General features: G+C 42.8%; 1 protein-coding gene across 1 annotated transcript in view; it reads right to left on the bottom strand.

Moving 5' to 3' along the window:
• Nucleotides 1-20,711, bottom strand: part of EDNRB (endothelin receptor type B) — a 29,945-nt gene extending 9,234 nt beyond the window's left edge. The window contains exons 1-2 of the mRNA XM_055426525.2: nt 20,502-20,711; nt 19,165-19,696 (exon numbers count right to left, since the gene is read on the bottom strand). Of these exons, the coding sequence (XP_055282500.1) occupies nt 19,165-19,644 (480 nt within the window). The 5' untranslated portion in view covers nt 19,645-19,696; nt 20,502-20,711. The remainder of the gene's footprint in view (nt 1-19,164; nt 19,697-20,501) is intronic.
• Between the last annotated feature and the right edge of the window lie 938 nt (nt 20,712-21,649).

Below are 21,649 nucleotides of genomic sequence, written 5' to 3'. Positions count from 1 at the left end.
TTCACTTTCACACATTGGAGAAGGAAATGGCAACCCACTCCAGTGTTCTTGCCTGGAGAATCCCAGGGACGGCGGAGCCTGGTGGGCTGCCGTCTATGGGGTCGCACAGAGTCGGACACGACTGAAGCGACTTAGCAGCAGCAGCAGCAGCAGCTGTATAGCACCAGGAGCTCAGATTAGTGCTCTGTGATGATCTAGAGGGGTGGCATGGGGGCAGTGGGAGGGAGGCTCAAGAGAGACAGGATATATGCATACATATTGCTGATTTACTTCATTGCCCAGCAGACACTAACACAATATTGTAAAACAACTATATTCCAGTTAAAAAAATTTTTTTTGAATTGTGCTGAAAATGTCTCTCGTACTCTTATGAAGTCTCCAATGCTCAGTTGATGGCCGAATCAAAATAAAGATTAATCAAAAATAGGTGAAAAGCATTCCTTAGTTAGACTAGACGACTCCCTGGGCTTCCCTGGTAGCTGAGCTAGTAAAGAATCTGCCTGCAATGCAGGAGATCCTGGATTGATTCCTGGGTTGGGAAGATCCCCTGGAGAAGAGAGTGGTAACCCACTCCAGTGTTCTTGCCTGGAGAATCCCCATGGACAGAGGAGCCTGGTGGGCTACAGTCCATGGGGTCGCAAAGAGTTGGACAGGACTGAGCGACTAAGCACAGACTCCTATAGAGAACAGATCGTGTGTTCGTGTACTTCTTCTTCACTCTGGTCAACTGCACTGTCAGCACACTGTCCAGCATGTGTTCAACACAAGGCACGCTTCTTCCTTAAGACTTCACCTGAGTCCTTCCTTTTCCCAGAAGGCTTTTCCGCCACAGATCCACTTGGCTAAAAACTTTACTTCTTTTAGCTCTTACTCAAGTCTCATCTTTTCAATATGATCTCCCATGACCACACCGTTAAGATAGGAAATGGTCAGCCCTCCCCATCTCTGTCTTTCTACTCCACTTCCCTTTACACTTCCAGCACTTATTAACTCCTATTGTGTATAATATAGTATACTTATTTGTTTTAAGTTTTTGCTGTCTGCAACCCCTAGCCTATCAGACAGAATACAACTTCTGCAATTGCCTAGCACAGTTCCTGACACACAGCAGATGCTTAAGTATTCAAGTCCCTAAAATACATAGGCACTGGTTATTCAGTGAGCAAAATGACTTAGTTCTTGCTACTATACATACATTTCTATTTCAAACTAACTGTGCAGCCATCTTCTGTTAAACCCATGATTTTCTTTTGTAGGACAACTGTGTATGCCCCGTACACAATATAAGTGAATCACATTAGGTAAACATCTGGGTCAAATGTTTATGTGGTTTGAAAAGAAACTGTTTTAAATCTACATATGTGTGTTTTACTGTTTTAAAGAATAACCTTCCAAAGTTGAAAACTAGTTTGAAACGTAATTAAGTCTTTCCATTCTTCTACTTGTAATGTTTGTTTGTAGAGTTTGTCATGCTGGGTAATTGTTTGGCAACTAGAATGGCACCCAAAGCTGAAATGTGTGTCTCAGTATGAATATGACTCAGAGCTCCTACATGAGACCAATTTTATTTCTAAGACAGACATGAAAAATTACACCGACATGTAGACAAATGTTGGCAAACTTACAGCAAATATGCTTTTTCTAGGGTCGGAAAGCCTGCAAGACCATGCAGATCACACAAGAGTGAAGGCAGCCAGGTGCAAGAAATTCACTGGTGTCAGGAAATAATAAAAGGCAGAGGGGTATGGGGTAAATCCTGTCTAAAAGGAGCCCCTGCTAATAAACATGATGTGATTGTTGATAAGAAATCCCCAATACCAAAATATCTTGATTTTTATCCCCAAATTGGAATATTTATACAAAATCTCACAATTTATAAAAACTGTCAACTAATTCAAATTTTTGAAAAAACAAAAACACTAACAGATAATAACATCATGTTAACAAAATAATTTTATGTGTCAGACCAGCCTCTAACTTGTGACCTCTATATTAATGGGCTGACTCATAACTCTGCTTGTTTATTTATTCATTCAACAAACATGTATTCAATACTCACCATGTGTCAACACCATTTGGAGTATGGGGACCTATCAGTGAACAAGGCAAACTCCCTGCTCTCACGGAGCTTACAGTCTAATGAGGGAGGCAGAGAAAGGACACATAAATACATAATAAGTTGTTCGCAGATTTGTGGCAGCTGATGCGAAGAGCTGACTCATTGGAAAAGACCCTGATGCTGGGAAAGATCGAGGGCAGGAGGAGAAGGGGACGACAGAGGATGAGATGATTGGATGGCATCACCGACTCAGTGGACATGAGTTTGGGTAGGCTCTGGGAGTTGGTGATGGACAGAGAGGCCTGGTGTGCGGCAGTTCATGGGGTCGCAAAGAGTCAGACATGACTGAGTGACTGAACTGAACTGAGAAATTGTAATGAAACTTGGGGTGCTTTCTTGTTTTAAAGATAGTTTTGATGTGAACCATTTTTAAAGTTTTTATTGAATTTGTTACAATATTGCTTCTGCTTTATGCTTTGATTTTTTTGGCCATGAAGCATGTGGGATCTTAGCTTCCCAACTAGGGATCCAACCTGCACCCACTGCATTGGAAGGTAAAGTCTTAACCCCTGTACCACCAGTCAGGTCTCTCTCACAAGAGGCAACCTTCAGTAGGGATTTAACTAAAATAAAAGAGTAAGCCATGCAGACTGTATTCTAGGCAGAGGAAAGAGCAAATACAAAGGCCCTGAGGTCAAAATAAGCCTAGTGACAGGAAGAGATGAAAAGAAGTTTCTTAAGGCTGACTGGAGTGGTCCAGACCACCCTAGATGTAGTTAGAGGGAGGAGTGTCATTTTTTTTTTTTTAAGGAAATCCATTGCAGTATTTTGAACAGGGAGATGGCATCATCTTATTTATGTTTAAAAAATCACTCCGGGGACTTCCCTGGTGATCCAGCGGTTAAGATTTCACCTTTCAGTGCAGGAGTTGCACGTTTGATTCCTGGTCAGGGAACTAAGATTCCACATGCCGTCATGTGTGGATGTGACAGTTGGACTGTGAAGAAAGCTGATGGCCGAAGAATTGATGCCTTTGAACTGTGGTGCTGGAGAAGACTCTTGAGAGTCCCTTGGACTGCAAGGAGATCCAACCAGTCAATTCTACAGGAGATCAATCCTGGGTGTTCATTGGAAGGACTGATGCTAAAGCTGAAACTCCAATACTTTGGCCACCTTGTGCGAAGAGTTGACTCACTGGAAAAAACTCTGATGCTGGGACCAAGATAGACTAGAAAGTGGTGTGGTAGACTATGAATAGATTAGATAGACAATGATAGACTAGAATAGTCAAGAAAAGAAGATTTGATGAGAGATCATGGGCTGAAACTTGTGGTTGCAAGTATTAAACATGTCCACAGATTCTTTCAGTCCTTCCTTCAAAAGGTGAAGCTCATTTCCCTCCCTTTGAAGCGGGGTGGGGGACTTAATGATTGACATTTAGTGAATAGAATGTGGTGGGACTGATGATGCCTGACATCTGAGACTAGTTAATAGATGGCATTATGGCTTCCTCCTTGCTCGCTCTTGGATCATTGCTTTGAGGGAGTTGCCACATAAAGGAGGAGACCCAAGGGTCCCTGTGAAGAGCCAACATGGCAAGAAACTGAAGCCACCTGAAAACAGCTGGCACTGATTTGCCAAGTGTCCAGCCTTGGACAAGCCTTCTCTTGACTGTAGCCCTGCCAATAATTTGACCCTTGTGAGAGACCCTGAGTCAGAAGAACCCAGGTCTCCTGCATTGCAGGTGGATTCTTTACCAGCTGAGCCCCCAGGATAACCCAAGAATACTGGAGTGGGTAGCCTATCCCATCTCCAGCAGATCTTCCTGACCCAGGAGTCGAACTGGGGTCTCCTGCATTTCAGGTGGATTCTTTACCAACTGAGCTACCAGGGAATATATTTGTCCTTGGTCACTCACTTATGTGAGGCTTCCTGTGTGGCGCTTGTGCTAAAGGACCCACCTGCCATTGCAGGAGACATAAGATATTGTGGATTAGATCCCTGGGTCAGGAAGATCCCTTGGAAGAAGGCATGGCAACCCACTCCAGTATTCTTGCCTGGAGAATCCCATGGACAGAGTAGCTTGGAGGGCTACAGTCCACAGGGTCGCAAAGAGTTGGACATGACTGAAGTGACTTAGCACACACACAACATGCTCACTTAGGTAAGTAATAGATAACTCCCTAGATATTTTATTCATCTAATATCCAAAAATTCAGATAGTTTCAAATATTTTATTGTCTTGAACAATCTCTAAATATGCAAATGTGAGTATCACAGGGTACAGTCATTGGATGAGTCAAAATGAATGAGTGTCTGGTCACTGAAGGGAAAGATGTCTGGCCAATGAAAATGAGTTCTGCGTTGAATCCAGGCTCTGTTTTGAGGTTATTATTGATTTTGGCTCAGACTAGACATTGGATGATTGCTCTTCATACCACTGGGAGGCCTGCAGTCCAACCTCTGACCCAAGTTATCACAGGGGACAGGGAAACACAAACTGAAAATTGTAGCAATTCTCTTCAAGTTCAACACAGAGATAGTCAGAAACTTAATCACAACCGACAGATTACAATTTTCTAATCTACCCTTCCAAAGAAAAAGAGACTGCCAAAAAACCCTTCATGATTTCAATTCAGACGTGAATGCTGCCAGTCCTGAGAGGCCACAGAAGGTGGGGGATTGAGTGCTCATTTCTATTATTTTGTAGTCAAAAGGATGACTTTGGCAACCTCTGCTTCTCTCATCAGAAGGCTTTGTGGAGACACTGAGAAGCCTGATCTCCTGTGACTTAGACCATGCCTACTATTGATGCTCATCTCAGTCTAAATGGCCTCCATCCAGAATGTCTTGGCAATTTAGGGCTTTGAGCTTATTAAGAATGCAAAGACATTAATCTCTTGCCCTGAGTGGAGGAAAAGCTGTGAACTTAAAAAAAAAAATCGATCTCAACCAAGACACCACTTTAAAATTTGGTGAAAGAATGTTCTTAGAGGTTTTCACAATTCTTGGAAATTATTTCACTATTTCTTGACAAAAATAATGACACCCAATGCCTATAATCTGAAGTTCAATGATTCAGTTTTCCTTTTGGTAGAGGAAACTGATTCTCTTTTATTGCAAGAAGAAGCAAGTTTAACTTTAAACCCAGCAATAACACATTCATATTTCTTATTGCAGTTTTCGTCATTCAGTTAGATAACTTAAGGGCAAAATCTGAGTACTGAAGACAAATCATGCATGTAATCAAATCTCTCTGATTGCAAAAAAAAAGTCAGGGATCAATATTGTTCTAGGTCCCTGCCACGTAACTTAAATGTTTGGGTCCTGTTTAAAATTAAGTTTGAATACATATTGCTTACCATTTATCAAATGTGAGCCAGTCAGAAAATATTCCCATTACTGACACTGGTTTGCAATGGTGATGGCTCATTTGAGAAAGAACTTTTGTTAGTGTTGGTCCTGGGAGCAATGTAGTGTCCATTTGACAAATGATAGCCTGTCCTCAGGCTTAGCTCTTTCCCCTAAAGCTTCCACTGCTTTGCTAGTGCATTTCTTTTGTATAAATAAACAAACAAATAAACACTAGATTGAAAACAGTCATGGTCATACTGAAGATAAGGTTTCTACTCAAAGATGCCCATGATTTCATAACTTTATGTTGAACCAGTGAGAAAGAAAAAAGGCAACAGAATACAAAAAAATTTCATATCATATTGTAAAATTATTTTTATAGTACATAGTTTATACTATGTACTATATACTATTATAGTATATACATATTTTTATATTACGTAGTTTTAAAAATTTCTAAAGGATAAATAGTGTGAACAGACAATGTCTTTTCTTTAAAGGTATTGCTAAATGAGTCCTACAAAATCTTTCCAACTGGGGAAATTTACATTTTCCAATTCTCTTTTTAATTAAAAATTACATTCTTGAGAAATGAAATGGAGAAAATCCTATTAATACATACCACTCTTAATACCCAATGGAATCTAGCCCCATAGGGTCAGGAAATGCCAAAGTTAACGATCTTGCACTAACAAATGTTCAATTGTCTCATTAACCATAATCACCATTCTCCTTTCTATTTTTCAAAAAAATTAACAGGATACACTGAGCTTTAACTGGTTCTTAGTTTCAGAATATTCTACAACATTTTTAGTGGCTAGCATAGTGCCTGGCACACAGTGACTGCTCATTAAATGTTGTTGTTCAGTCGCTAAGTCGTGTCTGACTCTTTGCGATCCCATGGACTGCAGCATGCCAGGCTTCCCTGTCCTTCACCATCTCCCAGAGTTTGCTCAAACTGACATCCATTGAGTCAGTGATGCCACCCAACCATCTCATTCTCTGTCGTCCCCTTCTCCTCCTCCCTTCAATCTTTCCCAGCATCAGGGTCATTTCCAGTGGGTTGGCTCTTAATGGTGAATGAATCAGTTCATGGATGAATGAATGAATTTGATCATAAGACAGACATCTTGTATTAAGACTTGTCATGAGCTTTTCAGTTCCCATATTTGAAATAAACTCTTCTGAGAGTTGAGATGACTGCACTTTCTACTGATTGACTGATTTTGTACTGTCTAGTCCACGTGCTCCTCCCTTCCAGATGATCAAGTCTTCTTGACACATAAAGCCAGGGCCTCCGGAAATGAGGCGTTGGCTCTTCTCTGGGAGTTCCGCTTGCCAAGCAGACAGGAAAAAGTGGAGAGCAAAATTCCTCCCCTCCCTTCTCTCTCTCCTCCTCAAACCTGTCAGGGAAATGACTGGTATAAAACAGAACCCACTATTTCTCACTATCTGATGGGATTCTATGAGGTGTGTTATTTGTAAACGTGGTGGAGATGAATGCAGAAAGCACAGAGTGCTTTTAGGAAGGTGGGTGAGCAACACATTACAAGTGACAACCAGGGTTACTTTGCCAGACTATTGTCTGTTCCATCTGGTGATGAACTGTGAACATTTCTTTCAAATGACTGATATTATAGAAATATTTTTACAGTCAGAGTCAAAAGAAGGAAATAATGGAGTGGCTGTGTTTCACAGGTTTGGGGAAGGGTGTATTCTTCTGCTTTTATCTCTGTTTCCTGTGGCAGATAAGAGTTTTTCTGCGTTTGAACTGGCGTTTTAATAAGATAAGACACCCTCATTCAAGGATTTCCCATGTCCAATTTTTTTTTTCCCTTTAATTCAGACTGGAGCTCTGTGACAACCTAGAGGGGTGGGATGGGTAGGGAGGTGGAAGGACGGTTCAAGGAGGAGGGTACATAGGTGTACCTATGGCTGATTCATGTTGATGTTTGGTGGGCACCAACACAATGTTGTAAAGCAATTATCCTTCAATCAAAAATAAATAAATTTAATTAAAAAAAAACCATACAGTGAGAGTTTAAGCTGCTGGTCAAGTGCACAGAAAATATTTTCTTGACATACATGGTACTTGTGCCCTGGGGACAAATATCAATTACAAGTTCCATCTTACATCCATTAAAATGCACTTTATCACTTAAAGAATAGGCCAGAGGTGCCATTTAAATAGACTGCAGTATGAACAGCACTCCCTGGAGTTGTGTAGGACAAAGACCCTGTCCTAGGAATCTGTTGTGTGAACTCCAGCAAAGAAAGGACTTTCCACTGCTCTGAAAAGATTCCTAGGACAGATGAATGACTCCATTAAAATGAGTTAAGTTTCTGGAAACAAAATCTCTAAGAGCAGCAAAGAGAAAGAAAAAGATAAAAAATTAATGTCTTAGGAGTAAATTAACTTCACCTTAAACATATATCCCTTCTCGATTACAATGAAATTTATTTCTACATCTGTAACAGGCCAATAAATAACTAGATGGCTACTCTTCTATTATCTAAACCTGAAAACTTATCCTCAATTTGTGCTTAAAAGCTTTCATTGACATGTCATATATGTTGAACAGATTCAACTAAGAGCATTAAGAAATGCTATTCACAAATCTAGCTTTATGGTCAAATTCACTTCTCTGAGCTGAATCTTCTAAGATCACTGTGACAACGGAAGAAACTAAAGAATTATAATGTGATGATCTCATGGCTCAGAAAGTAACTCTCAAACTTAATAAATTCAACAAATCTTATTAAGTCATTTCATGTCTTACTTAAACCTAATTCTACCCAGAGAATGGTTTATGGAATAATCTGTGCTTAGAAAACATTTGATTACTATGGAAGTCAAAAGTTCTTTAATATAAATTAAAAACACTGTGTGAGGGGGAAGGAGACATATAGAACCTAAACACCCTGAGAACTGGGTTACTCCTTTCTGGAAAGTAAAATGCAGCTAAGGAGGAGAGAAGTAGAAACATGAGTGAGAAGGCACGAGTATGTCTGGAAAGGAATCGGGGACAAAATGCCTCAGTCGACTTCGCTGATATGTTTCTTTCTTTTTTTTGATGTGGACCATTTTTAAAGTCTTTATTGAATTTGTTACAACATTGCTTCTCTTTTATGTTTTGGTTTTTTGGCTGCAAGGAATGTGAAATCTTAGCTCCCTGACCAGGGATCGAACCCATACCCTCTGCACTAGAAGACAAAGTCTTAACCACTGGACCCCCAGGGAAGTCCCTGCTAATAATTTCTGACTCAAGAACCATCCTCATTCTCTCTTCCTTCTACCACCCTATTTTGGCCATTTTCTTATTTCTTTACATTTTTGCCAGAGTATCTTTTAGGAAAGAGAAATAGTAACTCTATAAAATAAAAGCATTGGAAAGAAAAAAAAAGAAAGTCTAAAATTAGAGAATTTGCCGGCTAAGCTACATCCATATACCACGCTCAGCTATCTCCCAGACATAACCAACCTCTTCTTAACTTTGCAAAGTCCTCAAAGAAAATGCTTCACATCATAAATTATATCAGAATTGCATTTCAGCTCAGGCTATATCTGTCAACACCCTTAAAAGCACTTAATCATTGGTTAGCATTAGGCATGTTTCTCTAAAAATCATCAACCATTGCATATTAGCTACACGGTGAAAACCTTATTTGGTTTTCTTTAGGGAATGAAGACCCTGGCTCCCCGGCTTTGAAACAACATGGTCTTGGCTGGATCATCCTCTTGTACAACTATGGAAATACCTTCAGTCTTGAATGATTCATTTAAAATGAGTAAAGAAAAATGTAAAGTCTTTGATAGATAAACCTTACCATGTTGAAAGAGACATTGCCTTGACATTTTAAGCGCCTTAGATTTATGGAGCGACTGAGTGACAGATCAAAGGCAAACACGATTAACCCCAGGAAACCTTCCACTGTCCATAGCCAAGGGTTTGCCAATCATTTTGTCACAGGCATCCATGGGCAAAATGTGAAGCACTGAATCAGAACTAGGAAGTCTTGAGTTTCTGGGTTATTTGACATCTGCTATTAACCTCTTATTCCGCAATGGCCAATAGCCTCATATATATAGAAAAAAGAACAAAAATCTCCCTTTCTTTTTCATTTGGACAGTTACAAAAATATGAGTAGAACGTCTGTCAACAAGCATTTGTCTGCAGTTGACTGTTACAGGGTGTTGGAGTGTTAAGTTATATTTATTAATTGACTCAAGGTCATTCAAAATGAATAGTCTTACTCTTTATTAATACTTTTAAAATGTTACTACTTCAAATATGATTAATTGGTGATCCTTACATTTTTTTTTTTTTTTTGCTTTAAATAAATGAATCTCAGAAGTATCTAGGTTCTGTTCTGAGTACAAAATGCTTCTTCTACTAACATATCTCTGTGTGCTCAGTTGTATCTGACTCTTTGTGACCTCATGGACTGTAGCCTGCCAGGCTCCTCTGTACATGAAATTTTCCAGGCAAGAATACTGGCATGGGTTGCCATTTCTATCTCCAGAGGATCTTCCGATCCAGGATCGAACTTGTATCTCCTGCATTAGCAGGCAGATTCTTTACCGCTAAGCTGCCGGTGAACCCTAACATATCTCCAGATATTACTAAAATGTCACTAAAATATCTCAGTTACTTAACTGGACATAAGAACAGTATTGTTATCTTGGGCAAAATTAGACTTGCTACTCAATGGCAGGGGCTTCCCCGGTGGATCAGCAGTAAAGAATCCACCTGCCAATGCAAGACACACTGGTTCAATCCCTGAGTTGGGAAGATCCCCTGGAGAAGGAAATGGCAGCCCACTCCAGTATTCTTGCCTGGGAAATCCCATGGACAGAGGAGCCTGGAGGACTACAGTTCTGGAGGTTGCAAAAGAGTCAGCAACTAAGCAACGACAACAACAACAACTCCATGATATCTTTACTTCTTGTGTTGCTCTATACACATAAACTTCCATTTATTAATCAGATAAGTGTAAAGTTAAATTTGGGGAGAGGGGTTCAAGATGGGGAACACATGTACACCCGGGGCAGATTCATGTCAATGTATGGCAAAACCAATACAATAATGTAAAGGAATTGACCTCCAATTAAAGTAAATAAATTTTTAAAAAAAGGAAAGTTAAATTTGATGGTGTTCTGTTCACTTCTACTTCTAACTATGAAACTAGTTAATCATACACAGACTTGTTAAGTGCTAGAAATAGTCTAAGATTGAAAAGTGAGAAAGGTGACTTTGATTGAAATAGAGCTTTGATTGTGTCCCAAGCAGGAAAGCCTGACTATCTGGCAAAGTCACTACAAGCTCATTTCACTCAAAACTCATTTGAGGGTTCAGTGAAGCAATTCCCATTTTGACATACCAGCATTTTAATGCTACATGTATTCCACCTGAAGTAGTTAAATGTTAAAGATCAGTAGTTTTTGCCTCTCAGACCTATGAAGGCAGCTTCTTTGCCTCAACAGTGGCCTCCAAAGTCTTAACGATAAAACCATCTAGAGGCACTCCAAACAGGTCACCAGCTTAATTTTTAGAAAGCTCTCCACTGCCACTAGACATCTGATTATACTTGGATCCTTATCAAAATAATGTCCATGTAGATATCTGTCATCAGTTTATAAGGATGTTTGTTTTCAAATGTAATTTGTGTGTGTGTGAGCTCTGTTGTGCCTGACTCTTTGCAACCCCATGGACCGTAGCCCATTAGGAAAAAAAAAAGTCCATGGAATTTTCCAGGTAAGAATACTGGAGCAGTTTGCCATTTCCTTCTCCAGGGATCTTCCTGACCTGGGGATTGAAACTGAGTCTCATATCTTTTGGCTCTTTACCAGTAGGGCCACCTGGGAAGATACTAAATGCGATTTGCTTACACATAGAGGAAACTATATTTCTATTATTTACTATATTTATGTTAACTATATATATCAACTCAGTTATCCATATAAATACAGCACAAAGAGAGTGAATTTGTTATAATTTAAAAGTTCGATATTTGCTTAAGCATTTTTAACTTCTTGATATGTTAAGAGAAGTTGAAGAAATTTTAACTTCAACCTGCATTCAAGGCTTTTAAAAATATCACTGCTAATCCAAACCAAGCAAACCAACTAATCAACCAATCACTGCTGCTGCTGCTAAGTCACTTCAGTTGTGTCGACTCTGTGTGACCCCATAGACGGAAGCCCACCAGGCTCCCCCGTCCCTGGGATTCTCCAGGCAAGAACACTGGAGTGGGTTGCCATTTCCTTCTCCAATGTGTGAAAGTGAAAACTGAAAGTGAAGTCGCTCAGTCGTGTCTGACCCTTAGCGACCCCACGGACTGTAGCCTTCCAGGCTCCTCCATCCATGGGATTTTCTAGGCAATAGTACTGGAGTGGCTTGCCATTGCCTTCTCCAACCAATCACTAGCAACACATAAAATTTCACAGCATCTATAAATACACTCAGCTCTTCCTATGCAACTTTGACATTGGTGCTACTCCAGGATTCTATAGGCAACAAACATCTAGATTATTTCATTCATTTTAGTCTTACAAGAAGGACACAATAAGTAGTTTGTGAATAAGGAGAGATTCACCCTCCCATCAGATACTTAAACACTAGTTTGTGGGTCAGTACATACATAGCCCATATAAATACTGGCATAGTGATTCATGTTATATTTTAGAGACAGACACTGATACATATATATGTGTGTATATATGTATGTATATGTGTGTATATATACTTATATATGTATATATATATATATGAGGGCTTCCCTTGTGGCTCAGCTGGTAAAGAATCTGCCTGCAATGTGGGAGACCTGGGTTCGATCCCTGGGTTGGGAAGATCCCCTGGAGAAGAGAATGGCTACCCACTCCAGTATTCTTGCCTGGAAAATCCCATGGACAGAGGAGACTGGCGGGCTGCAGTCCGTGGGGTCGCAAAGAATTGTACTTGTCTAAGCAACTATCACTTTCACTTTTAACTTTTCATATGCATGAGGAACGCTGGGCTGGAAGAAGCACAAGCTGGAATCAAGATTGCTGGGAGAAATATCAATAACCTCAGATATGCAGATGACACCACCCTTATGGCAGAAAGTGAAGAGGAACTCAAAAGCCTCTTGATGAAAGTGAAAGAGGAGAGTGAAAAGGTTGGCTTGAAGCTCAACATTCAGAAAACAAAGATCATGGCATCTGGTCCCATCACTTCATGGGAAATAGATGGAAAAACAGTGGAAACAGTGTCAGACTTTGTTTTTTTGGGCTCCAAAATCACTGCAGATGCTGATTGCAGCCATGAAATTAAAAGACGCTTACTCCTTGGAAGGAAAGTTATGACCAACCTTGATAGTATATTAAAAAGCAGAGACATTACTTTGCCAACCAAGGTCCGTCTAGTCAAGGCTATGGTTTTTCCCGTGGTCATGTATGGATGTGAGAGTTGGACTGTGAAGAAGGCTGATCGCCGAAGAATCGATGCTTTTGAACTGTGGTGTTGGAGAAGACTCTTGAGAGTCCCTTATACTGCAAGGAAATCCAACCAGTCCATTCTAAAGGAGATCAATCCTGGATGTTCATTGGAGGGACTGATGCTAAAGCTGAAACTGCAATACTTTGGCCACCTCATGCGATGAGTTGACTCACTGGAAGAGACTCTGATGCTGGGAAAGGTTGGGGGCGGGAGGAGAAGGGGACGACTGAGAATGAGATGGCTGGATGGCATCACCGACTCTGTGGGCATGAGTTTGAGTGTACTCCGGGGGTTGGTGATGGACAGGGAGGCCTGGCATGCTGTGATTCATGGGGTCGCGGAGAGTCGGACACTACTGAGCGACTGAACTGAACTGAACTGATATGAAAGTGAAAGTCTCTCAGTTGTGTCCAACTCTTTGTGGCCCCATAGACTATACAGTCGGAGAAGGCAATGGCAAGCCACTCCAGTACTATTGCCTAGAAAATCCCATGGATGGAGGAGCCTGGTAGGCTGCAGTCCCTGGGGTCGCTAGGGGTCGGACACGACTGAGCGACTTCACTTTCAGTTTTCACTTTCACACATTGGAGAAGGAAATGGCAACCCACTCCAGTGTTCTTGCCTGGAGAATCTCAGGGACGGGGGAGCCTGGTGGGCTTCCGTCTATGGGGTCACACAGAGTCGGACATGACTGAAGTGACTTAGCAGCAGCAGCAGCAGACTATACAGTCCATGGAATTCTCCAGGCCAGAACACTGGAGTGGGTAGCCTTTCCCTTCTCCAGGGGATCTTCCCAACCTAGGGATTGAACCGGGGTCTCCTGCATTGCAAACAGATTCTTTTAATGTTTGAACCACCAGGGAAGCCCATATAAAGAGGGCTTCTGGTCAGGGCTCTCACCAGGGCTCCTGAGTCAGGGAGGAAATCGTGATAGACAGATGTTGTGGGAGACTCAGCAAATTGAAGTTCTAAAAGGGTTTCAGATAATCATGTGAAATGCTGGAAATAAAAGCTTATTTCTCCTTCTCAGCAACACACACTGGGGTTGTCACTGTATTGCATAAGAACATCCAGATGAAAAATGAAATGCAAGCATCCAGAGAGGATGTTTAGAAATATGTAAGTATATATATATACTACATATTAATATGTAAATATATTAAATGTTATAAAAATGTGTAGATAAGTAGAGAGGTGAATATCACTGGTTACAGTACCTGGTACAATGTAGCCAAGTAATAAATGTCATTAGAATGTGTATGGGTGTATATGTGAATAAGAATGGAAACTTTTTTTTTAGCTTTTGCCATTATAAGCATGACTACAAATAACATCTTTGTATAGCTTTGTAACATCTTACATAAACTCGTGATTCAAACTAAGAGTACAATAACAACTTTGGGGGACAGTATAGCAATGTCTATCAAAATTACAAAGACATGTATCGTTTGATTCAATAATTCTAATTCTAGAAATTTATCCTTCAACTCAAGTCACACATGCGTACAAAGCCATACAAAAAAGTTATTTGTAGTCATGTTTATAATGGCAAAAGCTGAAAAACAAAACAATTTCCATTCTTATTCACACACACTCTCACACATTCTAGTAACATTTATTACTTGGTTACTTTGTACCAGATACTGTGACCAACGATATTCACCTATCCACTTATCTATACATTTTTATAATATTTAATGTATTTACATATGAATATGTACAAACATATATGTGTATGTGTGTGTGCTCAGTCGCTTCAGCCCTGTCCTACTCTTTGCGACCCCAGGAACAGTAACTTGGCATGCTCCTCTGTCCATGGGATTTTCCAAGCAAGAATACCAGAGTGGGTTGCCATGACTTCTTCCAACTGATTCAGGGATCAAACCCGCGTCTCCTGTGTCTCCTGCATTGGCAGGAGGATTCTTTACTGCTGAGCCACTGGGCAAGCCCATATACACATACACTTATATATTTTTAAATGGATGCTGGCATTTCATTTTCATCTAGACGCTCTTATGTAATACAGTGACAGCCCCAGTGTGTGTTGCTGAGAAGGAGACATAAGCTTTTATTTCCAGCATGCGTACATGCCTATCTGAAGTCCCTTTCAAGCTTCAATTTGCGGAGTCTCCCACAACATCTGTCAATCAAGATTTCCTCCCTGACATAGGAGCTCTGGTGAGAGGACTGACTCTGTCTAGAAGTTTCCAGAGGAAGTTCCTTGAAGGAGTTGAGGCAGAAGAGACATATGCCCTGAGGTTTGTCAGCGCTCACAGCAGCCCCTCCCTGAGAAGTCCCATTCCATTTCTACAGCTGCATCAAGGAGCATAGCTTTCAGCCACATCTGTGACATTTTGTGCTTTGTCAACTTTATTGAACTCTAGAATTACTGAACTCCAGATTAAAGTTACAGATTCGTGTTGAAGTTTCCATACCCTGGGTAAACCAATAGATGAGTTGCAGTATTCTATGAACCCTCAGAAATTGTGAATGTATATTATATTATGTATTAATTATAACACTCAGATGGTGTAGAATCCACTGGCAATGCAAGAGACTCAGGTTGGATCCCTGGGTTGGAAAGATCCCCTGGAGAAGGAAAGGGCTACCCACTCCAGTATTCTTGTCTGGAGAATTCCATCCTGGTGGGCATGGTGTCACAAAGAGTTGGAGAAGACTGAGTGACACTTTTTCTTTCATACATAAATTATCTATTTATATATTAATTTATATAGCATGTAACCTAGATAATTAACTGGATTGTCAAGAGACTAGTAATGCCCCACAAAAACAAAGTTAGAAATCACTAGAGTACCCCACTTTAGGCTAAATTTAAATGACACTCATAATTCACTTAAGTTCCTTTGTGTGAAGTAAAATACTTGACTACTGTGAAATTCTAAATGTATTTTTTAAACTTCCTTATATAGTGACACAATTATTTAAAGAAAGAAATGGCTTTTAACTAGTCCTGGATTAGATGTTTTTGTAAATAAAGACTTAGAATAACAGTGATATTATCAATTTTATACATTATAGATCATCTGAGGGGAATTTCAGGAGACAGAAATCTTCAGATGACAAAATTAAAACTGAAAATGTTTCCCAAGTAGCCTACTGTGTGGTAGTGTATCACATAATTGCACCATTATACTCCAATGAGGTCCTAACAATATTCCAGGTTGGAGGAGGTCATGCTGTGAGCCGCTCAATCTGTGCAGGGTGGGAGGACCATGGGTTCTAGGACCAGAGGCCTGGGTTCAAGCCCTAGTTTCATCACTTTCTAGTGGTGTGACATCATCAAGCAAGTTACTTCTTCATCTCTTGAAAATGCAATTTCCCCATCAAACAGGGATGATAACAATACTCCCTCCATAGGCTTTCTTGTAGTGGTTGAAATGAACAAAACCAGGTACACAGTGCATAACAAATGGTAATCATTATTATTATGTCTCAAGTGACATATATTTCCGTTCCGTTCAGTCGCTCAGTCATGTCCGACTCTTTGCGACCCCGTGGACTGTAGCCTACCAGGCTTCTCTGTCCATGGGATTCTCCAGGCAAGAATACTGCAGTGGGTTACCATTTCCTTCTCCAGGGGATCTTCCCGACCGATATTATAAACATAAACCAAAGGCCACTATGTAGGATTCTGTGATGGCAAAGCTAGCAACAGGACCTAATTCTAGGTCATAGATTTGTTCATAGCTAATAAAGCCAGATTTGTGATGACTCATTAATTTGTTTATTTCAGATACAGAAACACAGGTTGAACAGACTGCAGTGTTTCAGGGAAAATAATGTAACTTCCTAGGGAAATCATAAAAGAATTTGAAAGGGAAGGAAAACCTGTGTGTCCCTTTGGGAACAGGCTCGCCTCTGGCTTATTGAATGTAATAATTTGGCCGGGCAGAGAAAGTAAGATGGTCCTAGAAGACCTGATTTACATCTGGGGCCCTCAATCCTACCTTCCGTACAAGATTTCACCTGCCGGCTGACTTAGGAGTTAGGAGGATATCTAAATGGGCTCACCACGTGGGGTTTCCTGGCACCTTCCTTAACAGATCTTTCACAAAACTAGCAAAACTAGATGTAATCTCCCTTTTCAGAAGGATCTTGTGATGCTGGGAAAGATTGAGGGCAGGAGGAGAAGGGGGTGACAGAGGATGAGATGGTTGGAGAGCATCACTGATTCAATGGACATGAGTTTGAACAAACTAAAGGAGATGGTAAAGGACAGGGGAACTTGGTGTGCTGCAGTCCATGGGGTCGCAAAGAGTTGGACACAACTTAGCGAATGAACGACAACAAGAAATCACTTATTTTAAAGTTTTCACAACACCTTGTACTCTAAAGTTTCTTAAGTCAGGTTTGAGGAATGCCTCTGCCACGTTGGAACAGTAAGACTTGGTCTGTAGGACTTCAAAAATGGGTTAGTTTTGGTTCTAATGGAGATGGGACTGCATATAAGGGATACATTTCAGCCCGTGCTTCTCCCAGGAAATCCTCAGAGTTCATCAGAACTGGTAGTCATGCAGGAAATTAGAATTTCATCTGTTTATCCCTCATTTCTGGGAGTGTTTCTTTCTAGGACCTGGTTCCTAATCTAAATACTATCTCTAAATCTTAAAAATCTCTAGACTTCCTTAATGTATGATTTTTTGGATTAGGATTTTCAGAGATTCATAAAAGGCAACTTAAAAGCATCCTATCTGGTAACTTCTCCTGTCACAAAGCTCCAAGATTTCCCCACAACCTTTTCCTAACCCTTCATGCCTTCCCCTTCCCCCGCCTTGTACTGAGCCCCAAACTAGCTTTAGGCAAATCCCCAAAGTACATTCTGAGTCCCTCACACTTTTGGTTCTGTGTTTATGGGTGACTTTCTATTGCTGATTATGTTGGGGATGCAGAGTTTTACATATTTGCATCAGTTCAGTTCAGTTCAGTTCAGTTACTCAGTCGTGTCCGACTCTTTGCGACCCCATGAATCACAGCACGCCAGGCCTTCCTGTCCATCACCAACTCCCGGAGTTCACTCAAACTCATGTCCATCGAGTCGGTGATGCCATCCAGCCATCTCATTCTCTGTCGTCCCCGTCTCCTCCCACCCCCAATCCCTCCCAGCATCAGACTCTTTTCCAGTGAGTCAACTTATCGCTTGAGGTGGGGAAACATATTTGCACAGTCCTTTAAAATATTCCATCTCTTTCCCTTAGGCTGTTTTCTCAATGCCACAGAATTCCAGTTGGTCGGTACTAGCAGCTTACTGCAGAGTTGAGGACACTGAGGTCCAGAGATGTTGGGATGTGTTCAGAGTTTCAAAGCAAGTGAGAGTCAAATCATGTGGGGGTTTGTGTCCTGCCCTAGCTCTTCATGCCCATTTCCTCTGATGCCAGTGGTAATCACACAATGATGTTAGCTACTGAAACTGTGACAGACTGCAGTTGAGTGTCCTTGGTCTTGTCCTCAAAGTGATGGGGTGCAGTTCGCACTTTGGAACCTGATGATTGGGCCTGATTTTCCTCAGCTCCATCACTTACTCCTTGTGAGACCTTGAGCATCCTATCATTGATAAAATGGAATCATATCTACTCATAGGTTGTCAGAAGAAGGAAAGGAAAGTAACACATTTATCCCGGTGCTTGGCCCATCATAGGCATTCAGTAAAGATCAGATACGATACAGTCATTCACAGCAGATGAACTGTGTTTTCCCACTCACCTGTCTGGGACTCTTTCTCCTAGGCCATTTGTTTTCTAAAAACCTATTCGCTTCCCAAGGTTAGCATGCATATGAATTGCATAGGTATTTTAAGATGCAGGTTCTGATTTAATAAATCTGGGGTGGACTTGGAGCTCTAACAAGTTTTCAGGTGATAACAATCTGCCAGTCCATGGTCCATCAATCTCTGAGCAGAGAGAATATAACTTTGTGAGCTGAATTTAGGGACAAGGTCCTTCAAGACCGGTGCCTTTCTAACTTTACCTGGAGGGCTTGTTAAAAATACATTTCTAACAGTTCCCAAGTAATAGGCTGCTGGTCTGGGGACTATGCTTTTTCTAGGCTTAGTAGGGGGCTACTGAAACCAGAAGGGTGTTTGGTTCCAGCGATTATTAGAAGTACAGGGGAAGCGGGGGTGTGGGGCCAGAGGGTGGAGGTGGGGGAGTGGGGGAGGGGATGGCTCTTCTTGAGAAATCTCCCCGCAAAGACTTTCCCATCTTCCCGGTCCTAAGGGTGCGCCCTCCCATCGCGATCCTAGCAGGCACCCCTTACCTTGTAAGTATTGATGGGGATATCAATGATAATGTGCAGCAGGTCTCCGAGAGCCAGGCTGGCTATCAAGATATTCGGACCGTTTCGCATGCACTTGTTCTTGTAAATGATTCTCAGCAGCGTGGAGTTTCCGATGATGCCCAGGACGAACACTAGGCAGGACACCACCGTGTTGATGTACTTGAAAGTCTCCTTGATCTCTATGGGTCCATCGCACGGGGGTGGGGTGCGCGGTGGGATTCCCGCCATCCTTCCGCCTCTAGGCATCTGCGGTGTTGCGGACGATCGCGGCTCGCTGGTGTTGGACCTCCCGGGCCAGGACGTCTCAGTCGGGGTTTCCATCATCTCTCTGGCCCCCAGAAGTGGCTGAGTGGCCCCGGCTGGCGGGAATTCCCTCTCTTCAGCTTGGATCCCCGCCACGCCGCAGGCAAGGATCAGCGCCACCAGGGCGCGTCCGCACAAGCTGGGCAGCGGCTGCATGCTGCTGCCTGCTCCAGAGGGAGTCGGGTGGCCGCTCCTCAGCTTTCCGAGTCTAGAGACCAGCAAGGGAAGGAAGACCGGACACCCGGGTCAGCGTCCCCAGCCACGCCCCTGAAAGCAGCTATCCCGGAGCGCAGCTGCGCCCGCACTCTCCGCGCGCTTAAGTATTAGTAAGTCGAACTGGCGCCGGAGTGGGGAACTCTGGCGCGTGGGACTCGCCTGTGCCCCAGACCGTCCCTCCAGAGCCAGTTTTCTCTGGTTTTTCCTCCCTTGCGTCCCCTGAGGGGTAAATGACTCGCAGTGGGGCGGGGTATCCTGGAAGGGGTGTGACGGGGAGGAAAGGATGGGTGTCCAAAGCAAAGCTTTGAGCTCCTGGTGTGCGCAGAGGGAGCAGTATTCGTTCCGGCCAAGGGCGCGCGGGGACGGGGGAAATCAAGGCACCTAGAGATCAAGGGCATCACCAGTCTCTGCATTTGACTCCACAGCAACCCCGGATGCCGCGTGTCTGGACTCCCAGACCCCTTCCTTCCCCGCTGCCTGTGGTCGGACTCCTCCGCACCCCCCACGCTCCCCCCCACCCACACCCCAGGACTGGGCCGGCTGACCCGGAAAATCTCCCGGACATCTCCACTCGGTCTGATTGGAAGAGTCTCTATCTGGATTAACTTGGAAGTTTCTATCCCCTCCGAGTGAATTCAAACACTCAAGCTCTCTCCTTCACTCCAATTCTATTTTAATCTGCTGTACCTACACGATAAAAAAAAAAAGAAAAGAAAAATCTAACAAGTAATCCAAACTGAATCCCTAGGATAAGGTTCAATCACAGATTTGAATTAAACACCAAGCAGAACGGTTACCTCTTGATCCCGACGCACCAGGCAGGGACCTCCTTCCCCCCGCGCGCGGCTGGATTCCCGGCCCCCGGGAGCAGAGCGCGCCTCCCTTCAGCAGCGGGAGGGTCTGGCTCTGACGAAACGCCGAGGGAATGCCTGACCGTGTAGCCTCCGAAGTTTGCTCGGGATCCTTGCTGCCCCTAGACAAGTACTTTTATTCATTCGTCCCTTTCCCATCAATCACCACCAGACTCCTCCCGTCCCTAGCGACCGCGCAGCAACCTTTCCCCGGGGCGACGCCTGGACAGCATCAGTCGGACCTGGCCGCTGCCTTACTGGGCAGTCCTGGGCCAGAGATGCGTCCTGAAAGGCTGCGGACTTGTCATGGCTCAGAGCGCTTCAGATGACGAGACTCGGCCAAGGGCAAGTTTTTACACAACTCTTGGCCCTTGAGGCTCCAGACTAGAACCTGGCCCTGAATTAAATGTGTTTAATGCCCGCTTCCCAGGTGGTGCTACTGGTAAAGAACCCACCTGCTAACGCAGGAGACAAGAGACTAGGGTTGCATCCCTGGGTGGGGAAGGTTCCTTGGAGGAGGATGTGGCAACCCACCCCAGTATTCTTGCCTGGAGAAGCCCCATGGACAGAGGAGACTGTCGGGCTACAGTCCATAGGGTTGCACAGAGTCTGAAGTGACTGAACACAGGCACACACAAAGTCTGCTAAGACTCCCCCCACCCCAAAGTTAACTATCCCACGGTGATACCTAAACTTGGATTAGTTGGGGGGTGGAGGATGCTGTTGGCTTAAAAAAATATATTTATTTATTTATTTTAATTGGAGGACAATTACTTTACAATATTGTGATTTTTTTCTGCCATATATCAATATGAATCAGCCATAAGCATACATGTGTCACCTCCATCCTAAACCCCCACCCCCACCTCCCTTGTCACCCTCTTCCGGCTTTGGGTGCCCTGTGTCATACATCAAACACCTTGCTGCTGCTGCCGCTAAGTTGCTTAAGTTGTGCCCAACTCTGTGCGACCCCATAGACGGCAGCCCACCACGCTCCTCTGTCCCTGGGATTCTCCAGCAAGAACACTGGAGTGGGTTGCCATTTCCTTCTCCAATGCAGGCATGCATGCTAAGTCGCTTCAGTCGTGTCCGAC

Source organism: Moschus berezovskii, chromosome 13, assembly GCF_049115385.1.
Source record: "Moschus berezovskii isolate FMDL1 chromosome 13, NW_MosBer_1.0, whole genome shotgun sequence".
NCBI lineage: Eukaryota > Metazoa > Chordata > Mammalia > Artiodactyla > Moschidae > Moschus > Moschus berezovskii.
This window is presented reverse-complemented; position numbering and strand designations above follow the sequence as displayed.